The 27,005-nt window shown below is 35.3% G+C and overlaps 1 protein-coding gene across 3 annotated transcripts in view; it reads left to right on the top strand.

The window, feature by feature from the left end:
• INTU (inturned planar cell polarity protein) overlaps positions 1 to 27,005 on the top strand; it is a 96,416-nt gene that overhangs the window by 44,084 nt on the left and 25,327 nt on the right. For 2 of the 3 annotated variants that reach the window (XM_053901261.1, XM_053901260.1), the window contains exons 5-10: positions 3,192 to 3,310; positions 9,014 to 9,103; positions 16,680 to 16,757; positions 23,797 to 24,001; positions 25,711 to 25,764; positions 26,414 to 26,476. In XM_053901261.1, the coding sequence (XP_053757236.1) occupies positions 3,192 to 3,310; positions 9,014 to 9,103; positions 16,680 to 16,757; positions 23,797 to 24,001; positions 25,711 to 25,764; positions 26,414 to 26,476 (609 nt within the window). The remainder of the gene's footprint in view (positions 1 to 3,191; positions 3,311 to 9,013; positions 9,104 to 16,679; positions 16,758 to 23,796; positions 24,002 to 25,710; positions 25,765 to 26,413; positions 26,477 to 27,005) is intronic. The other variant, XM_019419198.2, reaches the window with a different exon arrangement.

The raw sequence follows: 27,005 nt of genomic DNA, 5'->3' as shown, positions 1-27,005 counted from the left end.
TATAAATGTTCCTGCTCATGTTGCTCCGTGGTCAGAGCCCTTCATCTAGTGGTTCCATGATTTCCAAAGGCTTCAGAGCTGTAGATCATTTTGCATCTAGTTCACCAATGAAAGAAGAGAGAAAGCATTTAATATCTCATGGGATATTTCCCGAGTCCTAGCTTAAAAATTAGAACATCACTTCTGCCCATGTTCCAGTGTCTAGAACTAGTTATATGGTCTCTCCCAATGCAAGGAGGTAAGAAAATGTAGTTTTTCTGTGTGGCTGAGAAGAAGATGAAGTTAGAGCATACTATTGCTTATTTCATTCAGGTAGAAAGTTATTTTCTCTACTGGTAGTCTTGTCTTAGTGATTTTATACTTTATTTCTGTAAGTATTTCATGTATATTCTGTGTTCTTCTGTATCCTTTATCTGCCCATTCTACCAACTCTGAGTCCTCTACGTCCTAAGACTTGTGGTGGTTTGCCTTCTTGTGTCCTTGGTGATCACTGACTAAACTTAACTGCTTGATTTTTATCTTTGCGAGTCCTGTGGTTTAAAAGTGGGAATGCCTTCCTCCAGAGAGAATTTGCTGCTTCTGCTTCTGCCACTGACCTAGGGTACTTCAGCCTTACTCAAGAATCCGGGTTTAACACAACGGTGCTAAGTTCAGCTTACCTACCTAGCCACTAGCTCAATACTCAGTGTCCTGACTGACACTATTGTAGGCATCAACCCTCAAAGCAACCCTGCCTCTGTCCTTCGGCCCACCACTCACCACTCCCAGCTTGCTTTGCAGTTCTGGGAAGGGGCTTGAAAGGGTATGGAGAAGATGTCCTTCTTACATATCTAGCAGTTCAACAAGTTACGTTTGAGCCATAACTCTACTTGTTTTACAGCGTAAGGGTCTCTCAAAGCATCTAGTTTACCATAATGCTTCAAGCACAAGGGAGATCTAAAAAGTTTTTACCTAATTTACATTTCTTTGCTTTTGAAATCCTTGCAGCCTATATTCTCATTGCCAAAGCCATTTTATCCAAGGAGTGTGTTTCCTCGTCTTGCTGCTTCTTCTTTTTTTTAAAATTTTTTTCAAAAGTGTTGCTTCTTTGTATATCAAAATTTAGTCAATAATTGAAATGGAAAAGAAAGGATTTACTTATATGTATTTTTTATAATTTTCTGTGTTCTGAAAACAGAAAAACCTAAAGTTAATTATTCTGATTTCTTGCATGTATTACTAGTTAAATGAGAAATTTAACCATTTATTATATAAAAACACACAACAAAATCCTGGGTCATCCTGGAGTAGAATACTTTCTACTGAAACTTTCTAGGTCATCCTGGAGTAGAATACTGCTGAGGCCTTTTGTCATCTTTGCCTTTCTTTCCATGGGAAAGTGTGTAGATGTCTCTCAAATGAACAAGTTTCTGTCTGTTGACAGCCCTGTATCAACACTGTAATTAGGAGAGGCTTTTCATTCTTACTGAACAGAGTGGAAGCTGCTGCAAATGCATGCCACTAACAAGTGTCTAAAAAGACAGCTAATTAAACTGGTTAGAAACTGTTGAGTTTGCCAGGTCCTTAACAGTGAGGCTTTCTGGGCTGGTTGCTGCAGAGGTTGGAATAGAGACTTTTTCAAATGACTTTTTTTACTAATATGACTTAGCATACAATAAAATGTCATAGGGTCATTTAGTTTTCATGTGAGTTACATAGTTAATAACTTGTATTCTCCAAGTTATAAGATTTGAAAATTTCAAAAACTTAATCAAAGAGTATATGGTTATTTGTTTAAAGTGGTGTTTGGTATTTGACCAAATGCAAATAAGTGCATTTACTAGTCAAGGTTTAACTTTACTAAATAAGCATAACAGAAGATCTTAACTGATGTTTGGCTTAATTTTTAAAGATACGATTTTTGTAACTGATTTACAGTAGAAATATTGCAAGAAAATTTGAGGGTTAGGCAGAGTGTATTTGGCCAACATATTCTATAGCAATTTGCATATATTGAATGTGCTTCATAAGTATAAAAAAGGTGTGTCCAGTTTATTAATTATTTGTATTTGTCATGATGTAAAAGTTGCCAAGACATGGACTCTAAGTCACATAATTATTTCTTGTAACGAGAGATCAAAATAAGATGTAGAACACTCTTTAGAGAGAGAATCAAGGAAAAGATCCAAGTTAGGAGTTTGGCTTTTCAATAGTGACTGTATTAATATTTACAGATATTAAATATTAAATAGCATAACTGGGAGCTACTTTGAATTCTCTATGATTTCATATAGAAATTTTTATTTTGCCTGCTTTTAATTTAACCTGTGACGAAAATAGCATGTTGTTTTAACAACAAAAAAGTGAGGTACAGAATGATTCATCCTTTTGTGTAAAAGGTCTAGCACAATGCCTATCCTGATTTTGAAATTTATTTTATTTTATAAAAACTGTTTGTTTCTTGGGAACATGCTTTTCTTGAAAACAAAAAAATATATATTAAGCATTTTGTGAATTATCTTATAGATCTAGTTTTTTCCATAATTTAAAATGTGCTTTCTTTTAAAGTTTAATTTGTGGTGGGCAAACCCTTTTAAGTTTAAGACAGATAAGATATTATAATATCATAATACTGCTTTCTCTCTACTTGCACTACTTTCATTTTGTATTCTTACTTTGTAAATTTAATTGTAGTACCGTCTTATGTTTGAATAAGGATTTAATGATTTCACCAAAGATGATGATTATCTTTTAAATGTCAGTAATGAAAGTAATTAAAATTAAAGACTCTTACAAGTTACATGTGGTATCCATACAGATACACTACCACAGGAGATCAGAAAATTTGAGTAATTAAATATAATAATATATTATTAGAATTTATTGTAAAGGAGATTAAAGTTTAAAATATTGAAATTAATTGTAATTATTCTAATGAGTGTCCTACTCAGTATATATTTTCATATTATGAACAATTTTGACAGTTTGTAACTGACTTCCAAATGTAGTGTTTTAAATACTAGGTAATGTGTTAAAATTCCAGACATACTTCCTTTCTTGTGTTTGTTTGAATGAAACTTCCCCTGAAGCTGAAAGGATTCATTTTTTTGTTCTTTTCTTAATAGTACAAACCCTGAAGTTTCCATGACAAAAGTAATGGTTGGAAACTTTGGGGGGGGGGTTGATCACTTCTCTTTCTTTTCATTTAACAGCAGGAAATTCTTTATCATTATCCAGTTTCTGATGCATCTCAGAAACTGAAAAGTGTGAGAGGGATATTTCTCACACTCTGTGACATGTTGGAAAATGTAACTGGGACACAAGTTACTAGGTAAGAATTGATTTTTATTTAGCTTTTATTCTATTTCTTGCAAGTTCTGTACCTTGGTTCTGACAAAATACTAATACAAGTACTTATTATACAAATATATTTGTATCTATAATGTAGATATCTATATAGCAGATATGATGTCTGCAGATATTTTGTTTCTTACCTAACATTTCTACCGGTCACCTATAAGGTGTAAGTTCTCAATACAGCTGTAGATCTGGGTGTTTGGCATACTTTAAATAAAAAATTTGGACTAATGACATATATTGTAGCATTTATTCATGAAGGTGGTATTTCTTAAGCATGACATTATGTTGAGTCTGGGCTCTTTCATGTTTTTGTCTTGATTATTAATTTGCTAGGCAGTACTCCTGTGGTTGGTAAGAATGACTGAACACTGCATTTTTCATGTAGTTCAAAATAGTCTGTTCTACAACAATGACAGAAAAAAACACAATACACATACACTTTAAGAAGAGGAGCTAGAATGTTCCTTGTATCATCTGTGCAAGTTAACTTGATGAATAAACAACACTGATGTGAAATAATTTTTTTAAAAATAAAATATACCATATACTCAGTTATAGAGCCACACATCCCATTCAAAGTCGATTTAGTAAGCCCTGACTTTGAAATGCCACAGTTAACTTATGGGAGGAGGATGCTCAAAACTTGGTTGAGTTTTGTTTTTTGTTTTTTTAATAAAATAAATCTAGGGATTACAAACCATTTTTCTTTCTTAATATTTCAAAAGTTTTAGAAATATAAAGTTGGATTTTCTAAGGCTTTAACTTTTCCCATCTTTTGGTAAAAATGACACCTCTAAGATTCTAAAAGATAAGATCTGCAAGACAATAGCAAGAAGAATTTCCTTGTTTTCTAAATAAAAGTCATGTTTAATTCTGGGACTCATTTTCCAGACACTAGTAACTGAGGCTATATTTAATATATAAATTTGCATTCAAAAACACATGTTGAGTAAAATCATATGGTATTTGTCTTTCTCTGACTTATTTCACTTATCATAATACTCTAGCTCCATATATGTCATTGCAAATGGCAAGATTTCTTTTTTTTTTTATGGCTGAGTAATATTCCATTGTGTATATATATATATATATATATATATATATATATATATATATATATATCACCTCTTCTTTATCCATTCATCAGTCAGTGGACATTTAGGCTCTTTCCATAATTTAGTTGTTGTAGATAATGTTGCTTGTAGATAATGTTGCTATAAACATTGAGGTGTATATATCCCTTTGAATTAGTGTTTTAGTAATCTTTGGGAAAATACTTAGTGCAATTGCTAGATGGTAGGGTAGTTCTATTTTTAACTTTTTGAGGAACTTTCCTACTGTTTTCCAGAGCATCTGCACCAGTTTGCATTCCCCCCAACAATGCAAGAGGGTTCCCTTTTCTCTGCCAGCATCTATTGTGTCTTGTACTGTTGGTTTTAGCCATTCTGATAGGTATGAGGTCATACCTCATTATAGTATTGATTTGCATTTCCCTGGTAATGAGTGATGTTGAACATCTTTTCATGTGTCTGTTGACCATCTGTATGTCTTCTTTGGAAAAATGTCTATTCATGTCTTCTGCCCATTTTTTTAGTTGGATTATTTGTTTTTTGGGTGTTGAGTTTTATAAGTTCTTTATTTATTTTGGATACTAACCCTTTATCAGGTACGTAATTTGCAAATATCTCCTCCCATTCCATAGATTGCCTTTTAGTTTTGTTGACTGTTTCCTTCACTGTGCAGAAGCTTATTTTGATGATATCCCAGTAGTTTATTTTTGCTTTTGTTTTTGTTGCCTTAGGAGACATATCTAGAAGTAAGTTGCTACAGCCAATGTCAAAGAAGTTACTGCCTGTGTTCTCCTTTAGGATTTTAATGGTTTCCTGTCTCACATTTAGATCTTTCATCCATTTTGAGTTTATTTTTGTGTATGGTGTAAGAAAGTGGTCCAGTTTCATTCTTCTCCATGTTGCTGTCCAGTTTTCCCAACACCATTTGTTGAAGAAACAGTCTTTTTTCCCATTGGATATTCTTTTTTTCCTCTTTGTTGGAGATTAATTGACCATATAGGTATGGGTTTGTTTCTGGGTTTTCTATTCTGTGCCACTGATCTATGTGTCTGTTTTTGTGCCTATGCCAAACTGTCTTGATCGCTACAGCTTTGTAATAAAACTTAAAGTCTAGAATTGTGATGTCTCTATCTTTGCTTTTCTTTTTCAAGATTACTTTGGGGGTGCCTGGGTGGCTCAGTCAGTTAAGCGTCCAACTTCAGCTCAGGTCATGATCTCACGGTCCGTGAGTTTGAGCCCTGTGTCAGGATCTGTGCTGACAGCTCAGCAAGACCTTGTCTTGTTCCTGACCATAGAGGCAAATCTCTCAGTTTTTCCCCACTGAGGATGATATTAACTGCAGGTTTCTCATATAAGGCCTTTATTATGTTGAGATATGTTCTCTATAAACCTGCTTTGTTGAGGATTTTTATCATGAGTGAATGTTGTACTTTGTCAAATGCTTTTTCCTCCTCTATTGAAATGATATTTTTAAATTTTTATTAATGTGGTGTGTCACGTTGATTGATTTGCAAATATTGAACCTCCCTTGCAACTCAGGAATAAATCCCACTTGATTGTGGTGAATGATTTTTTTGTAATGTTTGTTTATTTTTGAGAGAGAGAGAGAGAGAGAGAAAGAAAGGGGGGGAGGGGCAGAGAGAGAGAGGGACAGACAGACGCTGACATCAGCGAGCCCAATGTGGTGCTTGAACCGATGAACTGGGAGATCATGATCTGAGCCAAAGTCAGACACTCGACCAACTGAGTTGAGGCAACTCGGGTGCCCCATGAATGATTTTTTTTAATGTGTTGTTGGATTCAGTTTGCTAGTAGCTTATTGAGAATTTTTGCATACACGTTCATCAGAGATATTGGCCTAATGTTCTCTTTTTTAGTGGAGTCTTTATCTTTGCAACGACACAGATAGAGCTAGAGAGTATTATGCTAAGCTAAATAAGTCAGAGAAAGACAAATACCAAACGATTTCACTCATATTTGGAATTTAAGAAACAAAACAAGTTAGCAAAGAGAAAATAAAATGAGAGAGGGAGGAAAACTAAGAAACAGACTTTTAACTATAGAGAACAAACTGCTGGTTACCAGGTGGGAAGTTGGTGGGAGGATAGGTAAAATAGGTGATCGGGATTAAGGAATGCACTTGCTGTGATGAGCGCTGGGTGATGTATGGAAGTGTTGAATCACTGTATTATACACCTGAAACTAATATTACACTGTATGTTCAATTGGAATTTAAAGGATTTTTAAAATTTATTTTATGTCTTTATAAATAGTTATTTAATTTTGAAAGAGACACAAAGCACAAGTGGAGGAGGGGCAGAGAGAGAGGGAGAGAGAGAATCCCAGCAGGCTCTGTGCTGTCAGTGAAGAACCTGACACATTGCTCGATCCCACGATCGACGAACAATGAGATCATGACCTGAGCTGAATCAAGAGGTGGACGCTTAACCATCTGAACCACCCAGGAGCCCCAACTAACTGGAATTTAAATAAAACTTAACAAAAATTTAAAAAATATAATGATAGTAATGCCTGAAGACGATGTTAAAAAGATTAAAAAATATAATGTCTAGCAAATAGTATGCACTTGATTATAATAAAAAATAATAACAATAACAATATGTATTAAACATTAGAGAAAATAATTAAAATAATGATATGAAAAAATATGTTGCAGGCCTCCTTTTATTTTTTATTTTTACTTTTTAAATGTTTATTTTTTTTGAGAGAGAGAGAAAGAGGATGCCCATAGGGAGGGGCAGAAAGAGAGAGGGAGAGAGAGAATCCCAAGCAGGCTCCATGTTCAGCATGGTGCCCAGCACAGGGCTTGATTTCACGACCATGAGATCACAACCTGAGCCGACATCAAGAGTCAGTTGCTTAACTGACTGCGTCACCCAGGTGCCCTCCTTTTATTTTTTTTAAACAGCTTTATTGAGACATCATTCATTTATCATACAATTTGCCCATTTAAAGCGTACAATTCGGCAACCATCACCACAGTCAATTTTAGAATATTTTCATGATACCCAAATAAAAACCTATACTGGACATTTCATGTGAATGAAATCATAATACATGCTTTTTTATGACTGGCTTCTTAGGATAATGTTTTCAAAGTTCAGGCCTCCTTTTTAATCTTATTGGAAAGAAATTTTGTTTTAAGTTTCTCCATGTGGATTTGATTTTTTCTTTTTACTCTGAAGGATAGATGTTATTTTACTTGATGTTTAGATCTTGTTATTAATGATAAGATATGGATTAAACATGTGGAAAACAGTAAATGTAGGTAGAAAAACTTTTTTGTAAAACAGTAAATATGAAAATGATTATTATTTCAGGGATTCCTTAGCAACATGTACGTCTTGTATACACAGTTTTAAAACTATAGTAATATTAATGTCTGAGTATAAAAAGAATCTAATATTTGTCAAAAAGCATATATATTTTTAAACTTTATTAAGACAAAAGTAATATTTCTTTTGAAAAAATCTATTTCAATTCATGTTTAAAATCCCACACACTTATCTCTATTGTAATATAGAATATACATTATATTCCAAGGACTCAACCAATGAAAACTGATGTGTGTATTCTCACTTAAAGAAAAAAAAACACTAAAGAAAAAAAAAGGAAGGGGTATATCTGGGTGACTTAGTTAAGTGTCTGACTCTTGATTTTGGCTAAGGTCATAACCTCATCGTTCATGAGATCAAACCCCCCATCGGGCTCTGTGCTGACAGCGCGGAGCCTGCTTGAGATTCTCTTTCTCCCTCTCTCTCTCTCTGCCCCTTCCCTGCTTGCACACATGCACATGCTCTCTCCCTCTCAAAAATAAATAAACTTTAAAGCAAAAACAAACACTGAATATGTTTTCTTCACACCATCTACCCGCATTACAAGAAGGATCATACTCTGTTTTCATAGTTCTTTATTATATCTCTTTTTAGAACACATTTAATATGTTTTCCAACTTGATTGAAGTAGAGTAAATTGCATATATGTAAAATATACAATTTGATCAGTTTTGACAGAGGTGTATGACCCTGAGACCATTACCACAATGAATATATACATTATCCCAAAAGTTTCCTTGAGTACATGTTTAAATCTGACTTATATTTTGGTTCTTTGTTTAAGTACATGTGCCCCATATTGAATTATCACTTGTGAGCTGGAACCATGTTGTCCTTTCTTTGTAATTTCTCTTAATAAATAGAAATTTCTCTTAATAAATTCTCTTAATAAATAGGCAATCAGAAAAGATTTGTTAAATTAGCACAGTCATGGAAGCTTTCTTTTGGGAAAAAAATAGTGTATAGTCACTTAATTTAGCAAAAGAATTTCAATACGTTTTACTGTAATGTGACTACTTTTGTTTGACCTGGAGCTTTTTATAGGTATTTAAAAGAATATTTCAGAATACATTATTGTTCTTATACAATTCCTTGCCTTTTCTGTGTGACAGATAAATGCCAAGAAACTTGTTTATTAAGCATGCGGTTCTTAAATCATACCATGTGTAATCTTTTATGAGTGACTGTTTATAATTTTATGACATTTAAAGATGTTCTGACTTTATTTTCAAATCTATTTTTTCTTAGCTCATCCCTTCTTTTAAATGGGAAACAAATCCATGTGGCTTATTGGAAAGAATCTGACAAGTTGTTGTTAATTGGCCTGCCTGCTGAAGAGTAAGTTGAGATCTTTGTTTACCTTAAAATCTTTTCTAATATATTGCTAACAAAATCTGTTTCATTAAAAGTATGACATTTTTGTCAAAAGGCAAACTCCTTTAAACAGTCTTATGTTGGGGCACCTAGGTGGCTCAGTCTGGTTAAACCTCCAACTTCAGCTCAGGTCATGATCTCATGGTTGGTGGGTTTGAGTCCTGCACCGGGCTCTGTGCTGTCAGCTCAGAGCCTGGAACCTGCTTCAGATTCTGTGTCTCCCTCTCTCTCAGACCCTCCCCTGCTTGTGGTCTGTCTCTCTCTCTCTCAAAAATGAATAAACATTAAAAAAATTTTTTTAATAAAAAAATAGTCTTATGTTTTAAATATCTGTTCCACCAGTGCAATTGCTACCTATGTTAATTTGATATTAAAAATATAAAAAGCGCTGGGAACACCCAGCTAGACCAATTAGTAAGAAGAAGGACTTTCAACACACTTTCTTATGAGATGTGGCCAGTGTGAAGGTGGCTGAGAGATGACCTTCTCTGCTCAAACTTTTGACAAGATTGTGGTTTGGATTTTGTGTGTTCGGTTTTTTACTGTTGGAGATTTTGGAAAATTAAAAGTCAAGGAAAAAGGTGTTTGGCCCTGATGTTGAGCACCTTTGACAAAATACAGTTGACCCTTAAACAACGTGGATTTGAATTGTGCTGATCCACTTATATGTGGGTTGTTTTCAATAAATATATTAGAAGGTTTTTTGGAGATTTGTGACAGTATGAAAAAGCTCACAGATGAACTACATAGTCTAGAAATATTGAAAATTTTGAGAAAAAGTTACATACATCATGAATGCATAAAATATGTGTAGATACAGTCTGTTTTATCATTTACTACCATAAAATATACACAGATCTATTATTAAAAGTTAAAATTTATCAAAACTTAAACAAATACTTACATGGAGCTATTCGCAATTGAGAGAAGTATAAACAAATGTAAAGATACATTATTAAATCATAACTGCATAAAATTAACCATAGCACATACTGTACTACTGGAATAATCTTATTGCTATCTCCTATTGCTGCTGTTGCAGTGACCTCAAGTGTTATCTACTTACAACCCCCCGTGACGTTAATCATCTCTGTGTGAGCAGTTTGTCTTTCCAGTAAATTGCAGTAAAAAGTGATTTCTTACAGTTCTTGCATATTTTTCTTCGTGCAATAGTGTAAACCTTGAATAACACCGGGGGACCCATATGAAGTGCTACTAGTAATGCTGGAAATGCTCCCAAGAAGCAGACAAAAGTTAGGACATTACAAGAAAAAGCTAAATTGCTTGATATGTACTATAGATTGAGATCTGCAGCTGCAATTGGCCACCATTTCAACATAAATAAATCCTGCATGAGGGCCATTGTAAAAAAGGAAAGGAAATTCCTGAAGCCATCACTACAGTTAGGCCAGCAGGTGCAAAAACATTGCACTTTTTGTGAAAGATCTTTTTATCTTGTATTGAAAAAGCAATTTTTATGTAGGTGCAGGATTGCTAGAAGGAAGGCATACCTACAGTCTAATATGATTTAAGAAAAAAGCGGTCATGATATGACAACTTAAGGCAAAGGGAAGGTTAAGGATCTAAAGCAGGAGAATTTAATGCCAGCACAAAGGATGGTCTGACAATTTTAGAAGCAGGTTTAGCTTTAAAAATGTCAAGATATCAGGAGAAGCAGATTCTGCTAAGAGACTGCAGATGACTTCCCAGATGTCATTAAAAAAATCAGTGAGGAGGAAGGATATCTGCCTCAAGGTTTTTTGTTTTTTGTTTTTTAATGTTTATTTATTTTTGAGAGAGTGCAAGTGGAAGAGGGGCAGAGAGAGGGGGACAGAGGATCCGAAGTGGGTCCTGCAATGACGTCAGCAAGCCCAATGTGGGGCTTGAACTCATGAACCCCAAGATCATGACCTGAGCTGAAGTCAGACACTCAACCAACTGAGCCATCCAGGTGCGCCTCAAGGTTTTTAATACAGACAAAAGTGCCCTATTCTGGGAGAAAGAAAAATGTTGCATAGGACATTAGTTAAGAAGAAAAGTGAGCACCAGAATTTAAGGTGGGAAGGAATAGGCTAACTCTGTTTTGTGAAGACACAGTCAGGTTTATGATTAGGACTGCCCTTATGTATAAAGCTGCTAAGCCCCAAACCTTGAAGGGAAAAGATAAACACCAGTTGCCAGTCTTTTGGTTGTACAACAAGAAGGCCTGGGCAATGAAAATCCTTTTTCTGGACTGGTTCTGTTGATGCTTTGTCCCTGAAGTCAGGAAGTACTTCACCAGTAAGGGACTGCCTTTGAAAGTTCTTTTGATATTGGACAATGCCCCTGGCCACCCAGAACCCCATGAGTTCAGTACCAAAGATGTCAGTCTACTTGCCCCCAAACAAAACATCTCCAATTTAACCTCTAGATCAAGGGGTCACAAGGGCCTTTAGACATCATTACACATGGTACTCTATGGAAAGGATTGTCAATGCCATGGAGGGGGACCCCAATAGAACATCATGAAAGTCTGGAAGGACTACACCACTGAAGATGCCATTGTTGTTATAGAAAAAGCCACAAAAGTCATCAATCCTGAAACAATAAATTCTTGCTGGAGAAAATTGTGTCCAGATGTTGTGCATGACGTCACAAGATTTATGACAGAGCCAATTAGGGAAATCATGAAAGAGATTGTGGATCTGGCAAAAAGGTGGCAGGGCAGGGAAGTGAAGGGTTTCAATATAAAGATCTTACAAAATTTCAAGAGCTAATAGACACCACACCTGAGGAATGAACAGAAGATGACTTAATGGAGATGTGCCATCTCCACACATGGCCACATCCAGTGCCAGCAAACAAATTGACACTAGACAATCCGGCCGTAACGTTCTAATTATTCAGGACTGCTTTTGACCTCTTTTACAACACAAACCCTTCTATGATATGGGCACTAATAATAAAGCAAATGGTGGAAGAAGTTTTGATAACATATAGGAATATTTTTAGAGAAACGAAAAAGCAGAAAAGTCAGAAAGAAATTACGATATATTTCTGTAAAGTTACACCAAGTGTGCATGCCTGTCCTACCTCCCCTTGCACCTCCACATCTGCTTATGCCACTCCTGAGACAGCAAGACCAACCCCTCCTCTTCCTCCTCTACTCAATATGAATACTTTCTCCGCCTACTCAATATGAAGATGAGGAGGATGAAGATCTTTATGATGATCCACTTCCACTTAATGAATAGTAGATAATTATTATGCCATACAGTTAATAAACTTATCTGTTGTGCATTTGTGTGTCTTCGTGCAAATCAATATTTGCGAAAATCTAATAATTGTACAGCAAGAACTGTGTCATCATCATCGTTGTATAAGTATTCATCTTGTAGAACATCACATGCAAGATTTCTGTGGAAGGGAATAGTCTATCCTTATAGAGGCATAAGATGATTGATATTTAATATAAAATTAATAATGTGTTAGTGTTCTTACTGCTTTATAACTTTGCTTTTTGCTTTTTTGCAGCAGTGTTTCCAGTATTGTGTTATGAATATAATACAGTGTGCCCTAAAAAATTTTAAATATTTACTCTCTATAAATATTTACAGAGTCTGTAGTCTAGGCTGTAGGCTAGGCTACCATGAAGTAATACTATCAATTATACTAGGCTACCATAAAGAAATCATATTGCTCTTTCTTCATTATCAACACATAAGTTTTCTGTAAATAAATATGAATTTCTTTTTAACATCTTTTCATTTTGGGTGTCTAGTGTTAGTAATATGTGTAAATCTACAGTGTTTTGTATCGTATAAGACAGTATTGATGTAGGTACTGACAGATGATTCATCTTGTAAACAGATGATACAAACTTATGGCATCAATTTCTCTTCTTATGATTTTCTTAATAACATTTTCTTTCCTCTAGCTTGCTTTATTGTAAGAATACAGTATATAATACATACAAGATATGTGTTAATTAACTGTTATCATAAGGCTTCCAGTCAACAGTAGACTATTATTATTTAAGTTTTGGGGAAGTTAAAATTTATACTTGGATTTTCAGTTGCCTGGGGTGTAGGGACTCCTAACCCCTGCATTGTTCAAAGGTCAACTGTAATGAATATTTAACTTTAAAGTGACTTCTCTAATGGTATGTTTTATATTATTATTTTCACCTTCTTAACTTTTAATTTTAATGTATATATTATTTTTATAGTTGGAGATAAGAGCTGGATTGATGTTTATGAGTAGAATGTGAACCCAGGGACTACGTTAGGTATTTTACATTCATTCATCTCATTTAATCTTCAAAATCAGCTCCAGATGTACGTCATGATCTCTGGCCCCATCTTATAAATGAGGAAAGTAAAACCAAGAGAAGATTAAATAACTTGCTAAAGATCACAAAACTAACAAGAAGCAGAATTGGAAGTTGAAGGAGAGTCTTTCTGAATTATTTCTGAAACTACATTGCTTCCCTAATGTCATAAGACATTAAAAGCTGGGGGGGGGGGGGGGGGGGATGGGGTAAGAATATGGAGAACTGCCCCCAAGGAGAGGTTTTTAATTATTGTTAGACTAGTCTTATGTCCCTGTTCAATGATTTTTTAAAACTTGTAATTTAGATTCTTCCCTGCTTTAAAAAAAAAAAATTGACAACTTCTATTAAACTATTAACACATTCTAGTTTTAACCTTTTGGTGCATAGAACTATCATATATTATCTACCAAATAGTGATCAAATATCAAAATAAACACTATATTATGTGACTGACACAACGTTAGAGAATACCAGTTTAGATAACTTTTCTTTTGGTGTTGCCTTATGCTTCCCAAGGAAGAAAAAAGTAGACCTCAAAAAAATGCATTATACAGCTACTCTAGACATGAATATGACTATTTTCTATTATTGATGATTTTGTTAACAAGATTTCTTTCATTATATAACAGTGTATTTGTTATCTATTCCTAGGTAACAAATTACACCAAAATTTAGGGACTTAAAACAGCAGACATTTATTATCTCATAGGTGTCTTTGTGAGTCAGGAATTCATGAACGACTTAGCTGGGTAGTTCTGACTCAGGATCTGTATTGAGGTTGCAGTCAAAATGTTGTCCAGGGATACAGTTATTTGAAGGCTTAACTGAAGCTAGAGCATCTGCTTCCAAGATGGCTTACACACATAGCCATTGTTGAGAGGCCTTAGTTCCTTGCCAAATGGGTCTCTCCTGTAGAGCTGTTGGAATGTCCTCACATGTCAGCTGGCTTCCCCCAAAGCAAGTTATGGAGAAATAGATTTCTCCGAAACAGAGAAAGAGGGGAAGCTGACTTAGTCTTATAAATGATGCAGTCATTTCCACTATATACTATTTGTTAGGAGTAAGTTGCTAAGTCCAGCCCACACTCAAGGGAAGGGCAATTAAGCTGTACCTCTAGAGAGGAAGAGTAGTGAACAATCTGTTGACATGTTTTCATACCACAAACAGGAACTCCAAAGGAGACTATAGTGAAAAATTATCCAAATGATTGTGCTTTAAAGATGTCTAATTTTGGACAAAAGGTTATATGATCTGTCATGAATGTATGGTTCAAAAATTTTTTTAATTTCATTTATTTCTGTTCTAATCTTTATTTTTTTTCCTTCTATTGACTTCGGGCTTTGTTCTTCTTTTTCTAGTTCCTTTAGGATGTAAGGTTAGGTTGTTTATTTGATACTTTTTTAGTTATCAAAGTAGGCCTGTATTGCTATAAATTTCCCTCCTAGAACAGCCTTTGCTGCATCCCCAAGATTTTGACCATTGTGTTTTCATTTTCATTTGTCTCCATGTATTTCCTGTGTGTTTCAAAATGTTTAACTTGAAGGATAATGGTGCTGTGACATATACTACATGGTGATTCCCTTAACCAGCTAATTTGTATTTTTCTGACTCAAAAAAGACTATGATGAACCCTGCTAGAATACTGCCTTATGTCAATGGGTCAGATTATGAAAAAACTGAGTTGTTTTGAAAGTATGGGTTTACAAGAATTGGAGGACACTCGTTATAAATTACTTTAGGATAAAATAATTATGCTTAGACTTTTATAGTGGCCCAAACAGCAAAAGAAAGAAAACAGAAAATACAATGGTAAGCTGAAGGTAGTGTAGACAGACACAGGGAAAAGGAAGGCCCTGCTAAGGAACTGAGCAGAGGCTGCTCAGCCACATTCTGATGCTATCAGCCAAATTAATTATGCAGATAGAGACAGTTTCCAGGCAAGGTTTTACCCTGAAGCCAAAAAAAAAAAAAAAAAAAAAGGCTGTCCCAGCTGAGCTGAGCTCTGAACTAAGGTTGTGCTGCATAGGGGATGCTCTAGCCAATTTCCCAGTCTTTATTACTGGGTGATGGGGATAGAAAGTGTCTACCCTAAATATTAGTCATTCCTATCCTGGGGAACTTGGTTTGATAAATTAGAATGAATTTGAAGATCCCCTTTATTCTACTCTGTACCAGATTCTTTTCCTCATCCCATCTTGTTTCACATAGCCATGAAAGATAGGAATTATTATTCTACTTTGTTCAAACTGAGAAATAGAGTATGAGAGATCATGCACAAGCACCTCCTCAGTGTCAATTAATAGGTCTTTGTATCTCTAACACTGTGCATGTGGTTTGTAATGGAAGTGGCAGGCCTGGGATTTTTCTCTTATTTGTCTTAAATGCCAGTCTATGCATTTCCTTCTTTGCCACTATGCCTTTTACGAGCAAAATGAGAAAAGTGCTACCCCACAGGAGATCAGGTCAGGTGTATAATCCAGGAACATGTGTTTTCAGAGGGGAGATCATCTTCCTGTGATGACTGCAGTGAATAGTGGGGACCCAACCAGGAAGTCATTGTGAGGTAGTAGAGAGAGTAACTTTAGAGCTAAGAAGATGGATGTCCACAGGCAGGTTCTACTCCCTTTAAGTCCTTGTACAAGTTACTTAACTTCTTGGACCTCAGTTTACCCATTGCTATAATAGCAATAATCAGACCTACTTTGTAGAATTTTTATCAGGCTACCAAGAAAACAGTTAATTCGATTTCTTTCCTCTACTTTCTTTCCCTTCTCCCATTTGTTTAGGGGTGTCTTTTGTCACAGAAGTTGGAGGTTCGGTTGAAATCTGGGTAATACTGGAAAGTGTCAAGAATTTAGCATTTTTTTCTGAGCTCGGATACTGCACTACTTTATATGCATTAATTTAATCCTCAAAATGAACCTGAGAAGGGCTTAGTGATTATTCCCCCATTTTACACATGAGGAAACTGAACCCTAAGGAGGTATAAATAATTTCCACGTAGGTAGTGATATAAAAGTCCTTACTTGACCCATGCTAGAACTCCAAGTCTAGATATCAGAGTCTTCAGTTGCTAATTCAGTGAACCATTTTACACAGCCATACTCGGAGTTGACACACAGACTTTTCACATTCCTTACATATAAAATGGAACGATGTTCTGCTTCTTTTAGATATGTATCACTTGGTTATGTTATAAATGAACAAATGTATTTTTCTTCTTTTTAGAGTTCCTCTCCCTCAGCTAAGGAGTATGATAAAAGATGTTGCCCAAACCTTAACATTTATGTATGGTTCTTTAGATAGGTAAGTATGAATTGAATCTCAAGTTTTTTGTTTGTTTGTTTAAAAAAAAAAAAAAAAAAAACTTTTAACCACAGAGAACAAACTGATGGTTATCAGAGGGAAGGGAGGTGGGAGGATGGGTAAAATAGATGACTGGGATTAAGGAGTGCACTTGCTGTGATAAGCACTGGGTGATGTAGGGAAGTGTCGTATCACTATATTGCATACCTGAAATTAATATAAAAGAGTGTTAACTATACTGGAATTAAAATAACTTAACAAAAAATAATACTAAAAATAATAAAGATACCAGTGCTCCTAAAAAAATGAACCTCAAGTTTTAAGCGCATGATTCCAAATCACCTTTTGCATTTAATACTTTTCCTTGTTTGGCAAGTTAGTTATTTGTTTTGTTTTTTTTCTTTCTTTCTCTGATTTTCTCATCTTTTATTACTGGCTTCATTTTACAGTTCTAGGCACTTTTTCACTTGATCTATTCATTGCTTTTTCATTTTTGGTCTCATGTTAGTTTAGCAAAATAAAGTAAAATAGTGATAAAACCATAATTATATTCTGACTTGATATATTTCTATAGAAGCAAATATAAGGGCATTCCTCAAAACAAATACAAAAAGGAGTAAGAAGATTTTAAGTTGTGTTGTTCTCTCATTATAAGACCAGTGTCAAATGCACTGTCCTAAAATGTGATTCTTCTTTCTTAAACCAATTTTTAAATTAAAAAAAAAAAAGCACTATTAAAATATATAAATGACACAGTAAAGATATTTAGTTTCATGTGTGTCATATGTTTCCTATACAATATGAATGCAGTATATATATTCCCTTTTAAAATATGTGTGGGCTCATGTTATGCCTATTTTCCTGCTTCTTGTTTTTTTAACATTACAGTAAAATATGATGCATCTTTCTTGATCTAAAGGAGGCAATTTGAGGTAACTTCAGGATTTGAACACATGAAATTATGGATGAAAAAAAAGATTTTTCTGTTTGTGGGATTTTTTCTAAGTTCCAGTACTTCAGAGAGCTAAAATGATACCTTTGCTTTCAAAGCCTTAAGAGTATATAAGTATAAAGATCCAAAACAGTTTATATGTCTTTCCAAACCACAGTGGTATTGGCTCCCTGTTTATCTCTTATGGATCTTTGTTACCACTGTTCTCAAAGCAGCCTGAAATAACTTTCTGTGACATTGGGACTGTGTAGTGTACAGAATTCTCCTCAACAAGCCTCTTAGAAGACACATCCCTCTCAAACCTAATTACTGGTGAGCCTTTTCCAAATATGTGAACTACAAAAGGCCAGGCAGCCACCAACATTGTTTTTAACTTTTACTAATAGGAAACTTTTAACCAATGAACAGTAAGGATATGGTTGTAAACTACTTCCTTAAATTTACACTGGGTGAGCAAACCTTGCCATGTTTTACCTTAACTGAAGCTTTATGTTTTCATAAAAACAGAGATAATTAAAGATTAAATTCCTGAGATGAATTCCATAACTTAAGACAATCATTTGGGGTTGTTCTGCAAATTCCAAATGGACGAGGTTATGAGCAGAGGGACTCTTCATTTCTGTGAATTTCATTTTGAAATTTAGCTTTCTTTTACTTGGAAGTATCACCAAATTGGAGGCAAGTTTTAGTTTCTTCTTGTTCTAGTGAGAATTGGAAAGGCAAACTAAGATAATGAATGTGAAGATCCACTGAGTTCTTACGACCAAGAAGCAGTATGGATCCAAGATGTTGTTAATAGTCATTTTGTAGTAATTTTTAATAAGGTTTTTTCTAATTATGAAAGATATTAAAGGCCCATTATGAAAAATTATGAAAAGATTAAGAAGTCCAAAGAGTTAATTTTTTTAAGTTGTGAGCTGTTTAGTTCCTGTGAGCCACAGAAAAGTGATTATGTATTAACAAGTTTAGGGGCATCTTTGTGGCTCAGTGGGTTAAATCTCTGACTCTTGATTTCTGCTTGGGTCATGATCTCATGGTCATGAGATCAAGCCCTGCATTGGACTCCGTGCTGGGTGTGGAGCCTGCTTAAGATTCTCTCTTTTCCTCTCCCTTTACCCCTCCCCTGCTCATGCTCTCTCTCCAAAAAAAAAAAAAAAAAAAAAAAAAAAGTTTAATATTGTGATCGTATTAAAGATAGATTTCCTCCACTATTCCTAGCAAAACTATCAGCAGACTCTAAACAGTCTGTCTCCAAAACATATCTCAAATCCATTCATTTCTCTCCATCCTCACTATCACCTTGTACAGCCACCACCATCTCTCACTGCTATAACAATCTCCATTCTTGCCACTTTAATAAATTTCCAGGGATATTGGCCTGTAGTTCTCTTTTTTTGCTTGGTCTCTGTCTGGTTTGGGAATCAAAGTAATGCTGGCTTCATAGAATAAGTCAGGAAGTTTTCCTTCCCTTTCTATTTTTTGGAGCAACTTGAGAAGGATAGGTATTATCTCTGCTTTAAATGTCTGGTAGAATTCCCCAGGGAAGCCATCTGGTCCTGGACTCTTATTTGTTGGGAGATTTTTGATAACTGATTCAATTTCTTCACTAGTTATGGGTCTGTTAAAATTTTGTTTCTTACCATTTGAGTTTTGGAAGTACTTGAGTTTTGGAAGTACCTCCCGTTTGAGTTTTGGAACTACAGGCCAATATCCCTGATGAAAATGGATGTAAAAATTCCCAACAAGATACTAGCAAATCTAATTCAACAGCATATAAAAAGAATTATTCACCATGATCAAGTGGGATTCGTTCCTGGGCTGCAGGGCTGGGTCAATATTCGCAAATCAATCAATTTGATACATCACATTAATAAAAGAAAAGATAAGAGCCATGTGATCCTGTCAATCAATGCAGAAAAAACATTTGAAAAATTCAGCATTCTTTCTTAATAAAGACCCTTGAGAAAGTCGGGATAGAAGGAACATACTTAAACATCATAAAAGCCATTTATGAAAAGTCCACAGCTAATATCGTCCTCAGTGGGGAAAAACTGAGAGCTTTCCCCCTGAGGTCAGGAACACAACAGGATGTCCACTCTCACTGCTGTTGTTTAACATAGTGTTGGAAGTTCTAGCATCAGCCATCAGACAACAAAAGGAAATGAAAGGCATCATAATTGACAAAGATGAAGTCAAGCCTTTCACTTTTTGCAGATGACATGATACTATACATGGAAAACCTGATAGACTCCACCAAAAGTCTGCTAGAACTGATACATGAATTCAGCAAAGTTGTAGGATACTAAATTAATGTACAAAATCAGTTGTATTTTTATACACCAATAATGAAGCAACAGAAAGACAAACAAAGAAGCTGATCCCATTCACAATTGCACCAAGAATCATAAAATACCTAGGAATAAACCTAACCAAAGATGTAAAAGATCTGTATGCTGAAAACTATAGAAAACGTATGAAGGAAATTGAAGAAGATACAAAGAAATGGAAAAACATTCCATGCTCATGGGTTGGAAGAATAAATATTGTTAAAATGTCAATACTACACTATCAACAATAGCCAAAGTATGGAAAGAGCCCAAATGTCCATCGATGGATGAATGGATAAAGAAGAGGTGGTATATCTATACAATGGAGTATTACTTGGCAATGAAAAAGAATGAACCCTTGCCATTTGCAACTATGTAGATGGAACTGGAGGGCATTATGCTAAGTGAAATTAGTCAGAGAAAGACAAAAATCATAGGACTTCACTCATATGAGGACTTTAAGAGACAAAACAGATGAACATAAGGGAAGGGAAACAAAAATAATATAAAAATTATATTATAATAATAGGGAGGGGGACAAAACAAAAGAGACTCATAAATATGGAGAACAAACTGAGGGTTACTGGAGGGTTGTGGGAGGGGGGATGGGCTAAATGGGTAAGGGGCACTAAGGAATCTACTCCTGAAATCATTGTTGCACCATATGCTAACTAATTTGGATGTGAATTTAAAAAAAATTTTTTTTTAAACGTCAATACTACCCAAAGCAATCTACACATTCAATGTAATCCCCATCAAAATTGCACCAGCATTCTTCTCGAAGCTAGAAACAAGCAATCCTAAAATTTGTATGGAACCACAAAAGACGCCAAATAGCCAAAGTAATATTGAAGAAGAAAACCAAAGCAGGAGGCATCACCATCCCAGACTTTAGCCTTTACTACAAAGCTGTAATCATCAAGACAGTATGGTATTGGCACAAAAACAGACGCATAGACCAATGGAATAGAATAGAGACTCCAGAATTGGACCCACAAATGTAGGGCCAACTCATCTTTGACAAAGCAGGAAAGAACATCCAATGGAAAAAAGACAGTCTCTTTAACAAATGGTGCTGGGAGAACTGGACATCAACATGCAGAAGAATGAAACTAGACCACTTTCTTACACCATTCACAAAAATAAAGTCAAAATGGATGAAGGACCTGAATGTGAGACAGGAAACCATCAAAACTCTAGAGGAGAAAGCAGGAAAAAACCTCTCTGACCTCAGCCGCAGCAATTTCTTACTCAACACATCTCCAAAGGCAAGGGAATTAAACGCAAAAATGAACTATTGGGACCTCTTCAAGGTAAAAAGCTTCTGCATAGCAAAGGAAACAATCAACAAAAGTAAAAGGCAACTGATGGAATGGGAAAAGATATTTGCAAATGACATATCAGACAAAGGGCTAGTATCCAAAATCTATAAAGAACTCTCCAAACTCCACACCCAAAAAACAAATAATCCAGTGAAGAAATGGGCAGAAAACACGAATAGACACTTTTCTAAAGAAGACATCCAGAGGACCAACAGGACATGAAAAGATGCTCAACATCACTCCTTATCAGGGAAATATAAATCAAAACCACACTGAGATACCACCTCACTCTGGTCAGAGTGGCTAAAATGAACAAATCAGGAGACTATGGATGCTGGAGAGGATGTGGAGAAACGAGAACCCTCTTGCACTGTTGGTGGGAATGCAAACTGGTGTAGCCGCTCTGGAAAAGAGTGTGGAGGTTCCTCAAAAAATTAAAAATAGACCTCCCCTATGACCCAGCAGTAGCACTGCTAGGAATTTACCCAAGGGATACAGGAGTGCTGATGCATAGGGGCACTTGTACCCCAATGTTTATAGCAGCACTTTCAGCAATAGCCAAATTATGGAAAGAGCCTAAATGTCCATCAGCTGACGAATTGATAAAAAAGTTGTGGTTTATATATACAATGGAATACTACTTGGCAATGAGAAAGAATGAAATCTGACCATTTGTAGCAATGTGGATGGAACTGGAAAGTATTATGCTAAGTGAAATAAGTCAGGCAGAGAAAGACAGATGTCATATGTTTTTACTCATATGTGGATCCTGAGAAACTTAACAGAAGACCAGGGGGGAGAGGAAGGGGGGAGGGGAGTTACAGAGAGGGAAGAAGGCAAACCATAAGAGACTCTTAAATACTGAGAATGAACTGAGGGTTGATGAGGAGTGGGGGAGAGGGGAAACTGGGTGATGGGCATTTAGGAGGGCACCTGTTGGGATGAGCACTAGGTGTTGTATGGAAACCAGTTTGACAATAAACTATGTTTATTAAAACAAAAAATTCCAAATGCGGTTAAAGCAGTCTTTTTACATTATAATCTAGCCCTACATACCTTTCTGATTTCAGATTTCAAACCACATTTCCTCTCTGGCTGGTCTGTGGACACCCTGGCCACACTTGTTCCACACTAGGGCTTTTGCGCTCTTTTCTCTCCCTAGGTCTTCTTGACATTGGGATCTCAGCTAAATGTCCATTCTCAAAGACTCTTCCCCAACTTTTGATCTAAAATAACCAACCAGTTACATCACCCATTCACATGATCTTGTTCTCTGTATATCTCTTTGTACAAGTTCATGTTTTTACTCTTTGTTCATTAGTTGTCTTTCTCCATTAGAACATGAGCTCCACAGAAGCAGAGACCTTGTCTTTTGTCTTGATATTTTTACTGCGGTACCTCCAGCAATGAGAATAGTGTCTAGAACATAGTTGGCACTCAAGCAATTTGTTGAATGAATCCATGAATATTATTCTGATGTATTAATGGTACATATACTAGCTATTGTGTTATCAAGCAGGCTATTCCAATGAATAGTTGCAGGCAATGCTCTATTATTTTTACATAACTAAAGTCAAGTGTTTAGTGTGTGTGTCTCTCTCTCTATCTCTTTTTCGGTTCTTCAGTAGTGTTGCCTACATTAGTGAAGAGGGGAAAAATAACTTAGGCTAATTATGTGCTTACTGTGTTCAGTAAGTAATAAGTATAATAAATAAATAAATAAAGTACTAAGTACTTTGCATGCAAGTCAGATTGTATTATCCCCATTTTTAGAGTTGGAAACAAAAGTTCAAAGAACTTTTCCTGAGATAACTACCTGGTAAAAGCAATGATAAGATTCAAAGACAAATATGTTCTATTACAAAGCTCAAAATTTCTTTATTATTCCATCTTGCCTGAAAGATATTGAGAGGTTAAATGGTTAAGAGATAAGGTAAAAGCAACTTACATTTTTTTACAAAAAGGTTACTTCAGTCCATTTTGTTGTAGATATACCGCTTGTGTTAGCCCTGTGGTTCTTCCATAATACCATCTACTCAGTGCATTTGAAAGTAGGTTTTCGGTGCAATAACATTATAGCAGTAATTCTTTTTTTTTTATTATTTTTTTTTTAACGTTTTTATTTATTTTTGAGACAGAGAGAGACAGAGCATGAACGGGGAGGGGCAGAGAGAGAGGGAGACACAGAATCGGAAGCAGGCTCCAGGCTCTGAGCCATCAGTCCAGAGCCCAACGCGGGGCTCGAACTCATGGACCGCGAGATCATGACCTGAGCTGAAGTCAGATGCTTAACCGACTGAGCCACCCAGGCGCCTCTAGCAGTAATTCTTCATAAGGGAGAGGAGGAAGGAAGAGAGCCTATGTATTTGGGAAAGATCCACTCTCCTAGGGACATACAAAAGATGACCACTATTTCCATATGTTTTTCTGACTTACAGCTGTTGTTTCTTCAGTGCCTTTTGCCAGGTTGAGAATGTTCCTCGTCTGGATCATTTTTTCATCTTGTTCTTTCAAAGAGCACTTCAGCCTACTAAACTACATTCTAGTGCCGGTTTGAACACACAACGATATGATGCTTCCAGTGCAGTGCTTTTAGACAGTCTCCCCGGAGTTCGGTGGCTCACACTTCCACAGGAAATCAAGGTAATCCTGGGTGTCGTAAATAAAAATCAGAACCAGTTGCCTTGTAATTTTTTATCTTCTCTCTTTTTTAGCCTTTTTGTATTTTCAGGATTGTGGGTAAGAGTTGAAGCCATTGATTGATGAAGTAGGTGATCCAGTACAGTGAACTTAGACAAATATTTCTTTCTAAACAGAAATTAGCTCTCTCATCTTAAGCATTTTCTCATTTAAGCATTTTCTAAATTTGTAATACTTCTCAGAAATCATAATTATATGGTGTGACTTGCTTTTGTTTATCAGATGTTCTTTTTTTTTTAAATTTTTTTTTTAACCTTTATTCATTTTTGAGAGACAGAGACAGAGCATGAGCAGGGAAGGGGCAGAGAGAGGGAGACACAGAATCTGAAACAGGCTCCAGGCTCTGAGCTGTCAGCACAGAGCCCAACGTGGGGCTCAAACTCATGAACTGCGAGATCATGACCTGAGCTGAAGTCAGACGCTCAACCGACTGAGCCACCCAGGCGCCCCAGATGTTTTTTTTTTAATGTCATTTTTCTTAAGGTACACTGGAATAATTAAGAGAGTAGATACTTTGTTCTCTTAAGGAATGTGAAGAAACAATTATTGTAACCTTGTACATTAGCCTACAGAGTTCAGTAGCAGGAATAGCAGCCTGTAAGCATTAATATTTGTGAGATCAGAATTAACAAGTGGGTACTTTTCTTGTTTTCTATTATTTTTTACAAGAGCACCAAAGCCACAAAAAGGAGTACATGAAATATTTGCTAGATACAGAAAAATGCAGGTCACAAATGAGTAATAAGTCATAGAGTGTGAAAAGTATTGAAAGGCATGACTAATGTTTCCAAAGCTTTTGTCATCTCAGTAAGACACAGTTTGTGAAATAGTCCTGCAGAGAGTGCCTTGGCCTTTAAAAAGAAAAGGAAAAGGAAAAAAAAGGATTCTTTTCCACAAATCGCATTTATGCCACAAGCTTTAACTGCCAATAGTTTTCAATTTATATATATGTATTACAGATTAAACTACAGATTAAATTTATTCTGTTTTTAAATTTTGAATGTTTCATGGAAGAACAAACACATGAAAGAGTTCGGGCAATCTCCATAGAAACAAAAGCTAAATCCTAAGTAAGATTTTTCTAATAACCCTGTAGGGAAGCTAAACTGTGCCAGGTTCCAGGGGAACACTTTTCTTCATGTTTTAATCCATAAATAAAGATTAAAAGTCCTTTTATATAGAACATAGGAAAGAGACAGGGAAGAATGTTTATTTTCCAGGGATCTAACTGTTGAGAAATATACAGCAATAGAGGGGGGAAAAAAAACCCTCAAAATAGATTGGGTACATTAAGATGGGTTATTTTCCTGTAAGAATTTTGATAGGTTCAAAAATTTCCTAATTCAAAACTAGAAAGCAATTTTTTAACCTCATAAGTTATTTTGCATTGAATACAGAGTGAAGTTCATTTTGTAATAATTGAGATTTAATTGAAAAATGACAATATGTTAAATAATTTTTTTCCATGTAATTGCAAAGCTTAAAACAACATGTTCTATTTTCGGACATTTCTTAAATATCACAAAGGAGAAAGATACTTATTCAATTCTTCAAGTAATTATTAAGCACTTTTATGAGGCCATTACTAAACAATAACCAAGTTAAATGGTTGTGGTTTTTTGTTTTTTGTTTTTTGTTTTTTTTCCACATAGATGGAACTAGACACAGCATTGAGTGACTTAGAGTCTGCAGATTTTGCTGAACTGGTAAGAAAGCTAGTGGATTTTAGGCTTAATGTTGATTTCATATATTGTAAATCAGCCATTATTCTAAATATTTTTCAAGTGGGCATGTAATAATCTTGAAATACGTAGCATTGGATCTCTATTTTGACATGAACAAAATTTATTTTCCTTGCCTTAAAAAAACTTCTTATTTATTTAATTTTTATGTATTTATTTATTTTGATGTTTATTTATTTTTGAGAGAGAGCAGGGGAGGGGCAGAGAGAAAGGGAGACACAGAATCCGAAGTAGGCTTCAGGCTCCGAGCTGTCAGCACAGAGCCTGACACGGGGCTCGAATCCATGGACCATGAGATCATGACCTGAGCTGAAATCAAGAGCTGAATGCTTAATCGACTGAGCCACCCAGGCGCCCCACTTATGTTCTGTTCTTAAATGTCTCTAATCAACAGTATCTTACAAGAATAAAAAATAAGATTTCTTTCAGCCAAAAATATATGCACATTATTTTTCACCCTAATACCCTAGTATGTTCATTTCTAAAGAAGGCACTATGAAAAGTTCAGTTACTAAAGAATATAATTGCCATTTTTAATTATTATAGCTTTACTAGGATTTTTTTAATCATGAAAAACAAAGAATATAAATCCACTGTGGTTTTGTTCCCCCAGTCTGAGGACTACTATGACATGAGGCGGCTGTATACAATTTTAGGATCTTCTCTATTTTACAAGGTAAGTTGAAGGCTGAAATTTTTATAAGTGTCCAACTGCCATATGAAGAGACCTAAAGTAAATTTTCTCAAACTTCTACAAACATGAAAAATACATTTATCTCTTTTCCTTTGAATGTAGTTACCATAAAATTAAGGTCTTCAAAAAAACCCAGTACCTACAGATTTACAAATACAATAAATATTTTTGATATTATTACATTCATTACATACATTGCATTTGCAGATGTATAAGCAGAAACAGTAATGGAGGAACCAAGTGCGTAGGAGAGAAGAGCAATACTCTCTCGGTTTCTTTTTGCAGCAGTGCACTTTTTTTCTTATCCTCAGACATAACCATGTATCTTTTTAGTAAATCTTCTAACATTTCATTGACTTCCATGCAAAGCAAATTAAGCATCAAATGAATTTAAGTGTTTTGGCACTTCAAGAAGATTTTTAAACATGATTTAAAACATATCTAAAAAAGAATCAGACAGTACAGAATGGTACACAGTGAAAAGTAAGTCTGTCCTCACTGTAACTTCTCT

This window comes from Panthera pardus, unplaced genomic scaffold (genome assembly GCF_024362965.1).
Source record: "Panthera pardus isolate Hobbes unplaced genomic scaffold, ASM2436296v1 HiC_scaffold_13, whole genome shotgun sequence".
NCBI classification, from domain to species: domain Eukaryota; kingdom Metazoa; phylum Chordata; class Mammalia; order Carnivora; family Felidae; genus Panthera; species Panthera pardus.
Note: the sequence above shows the minus strand (reverse complement) of the source record. Positions and strands in the feature narration are given on the sequence as shown.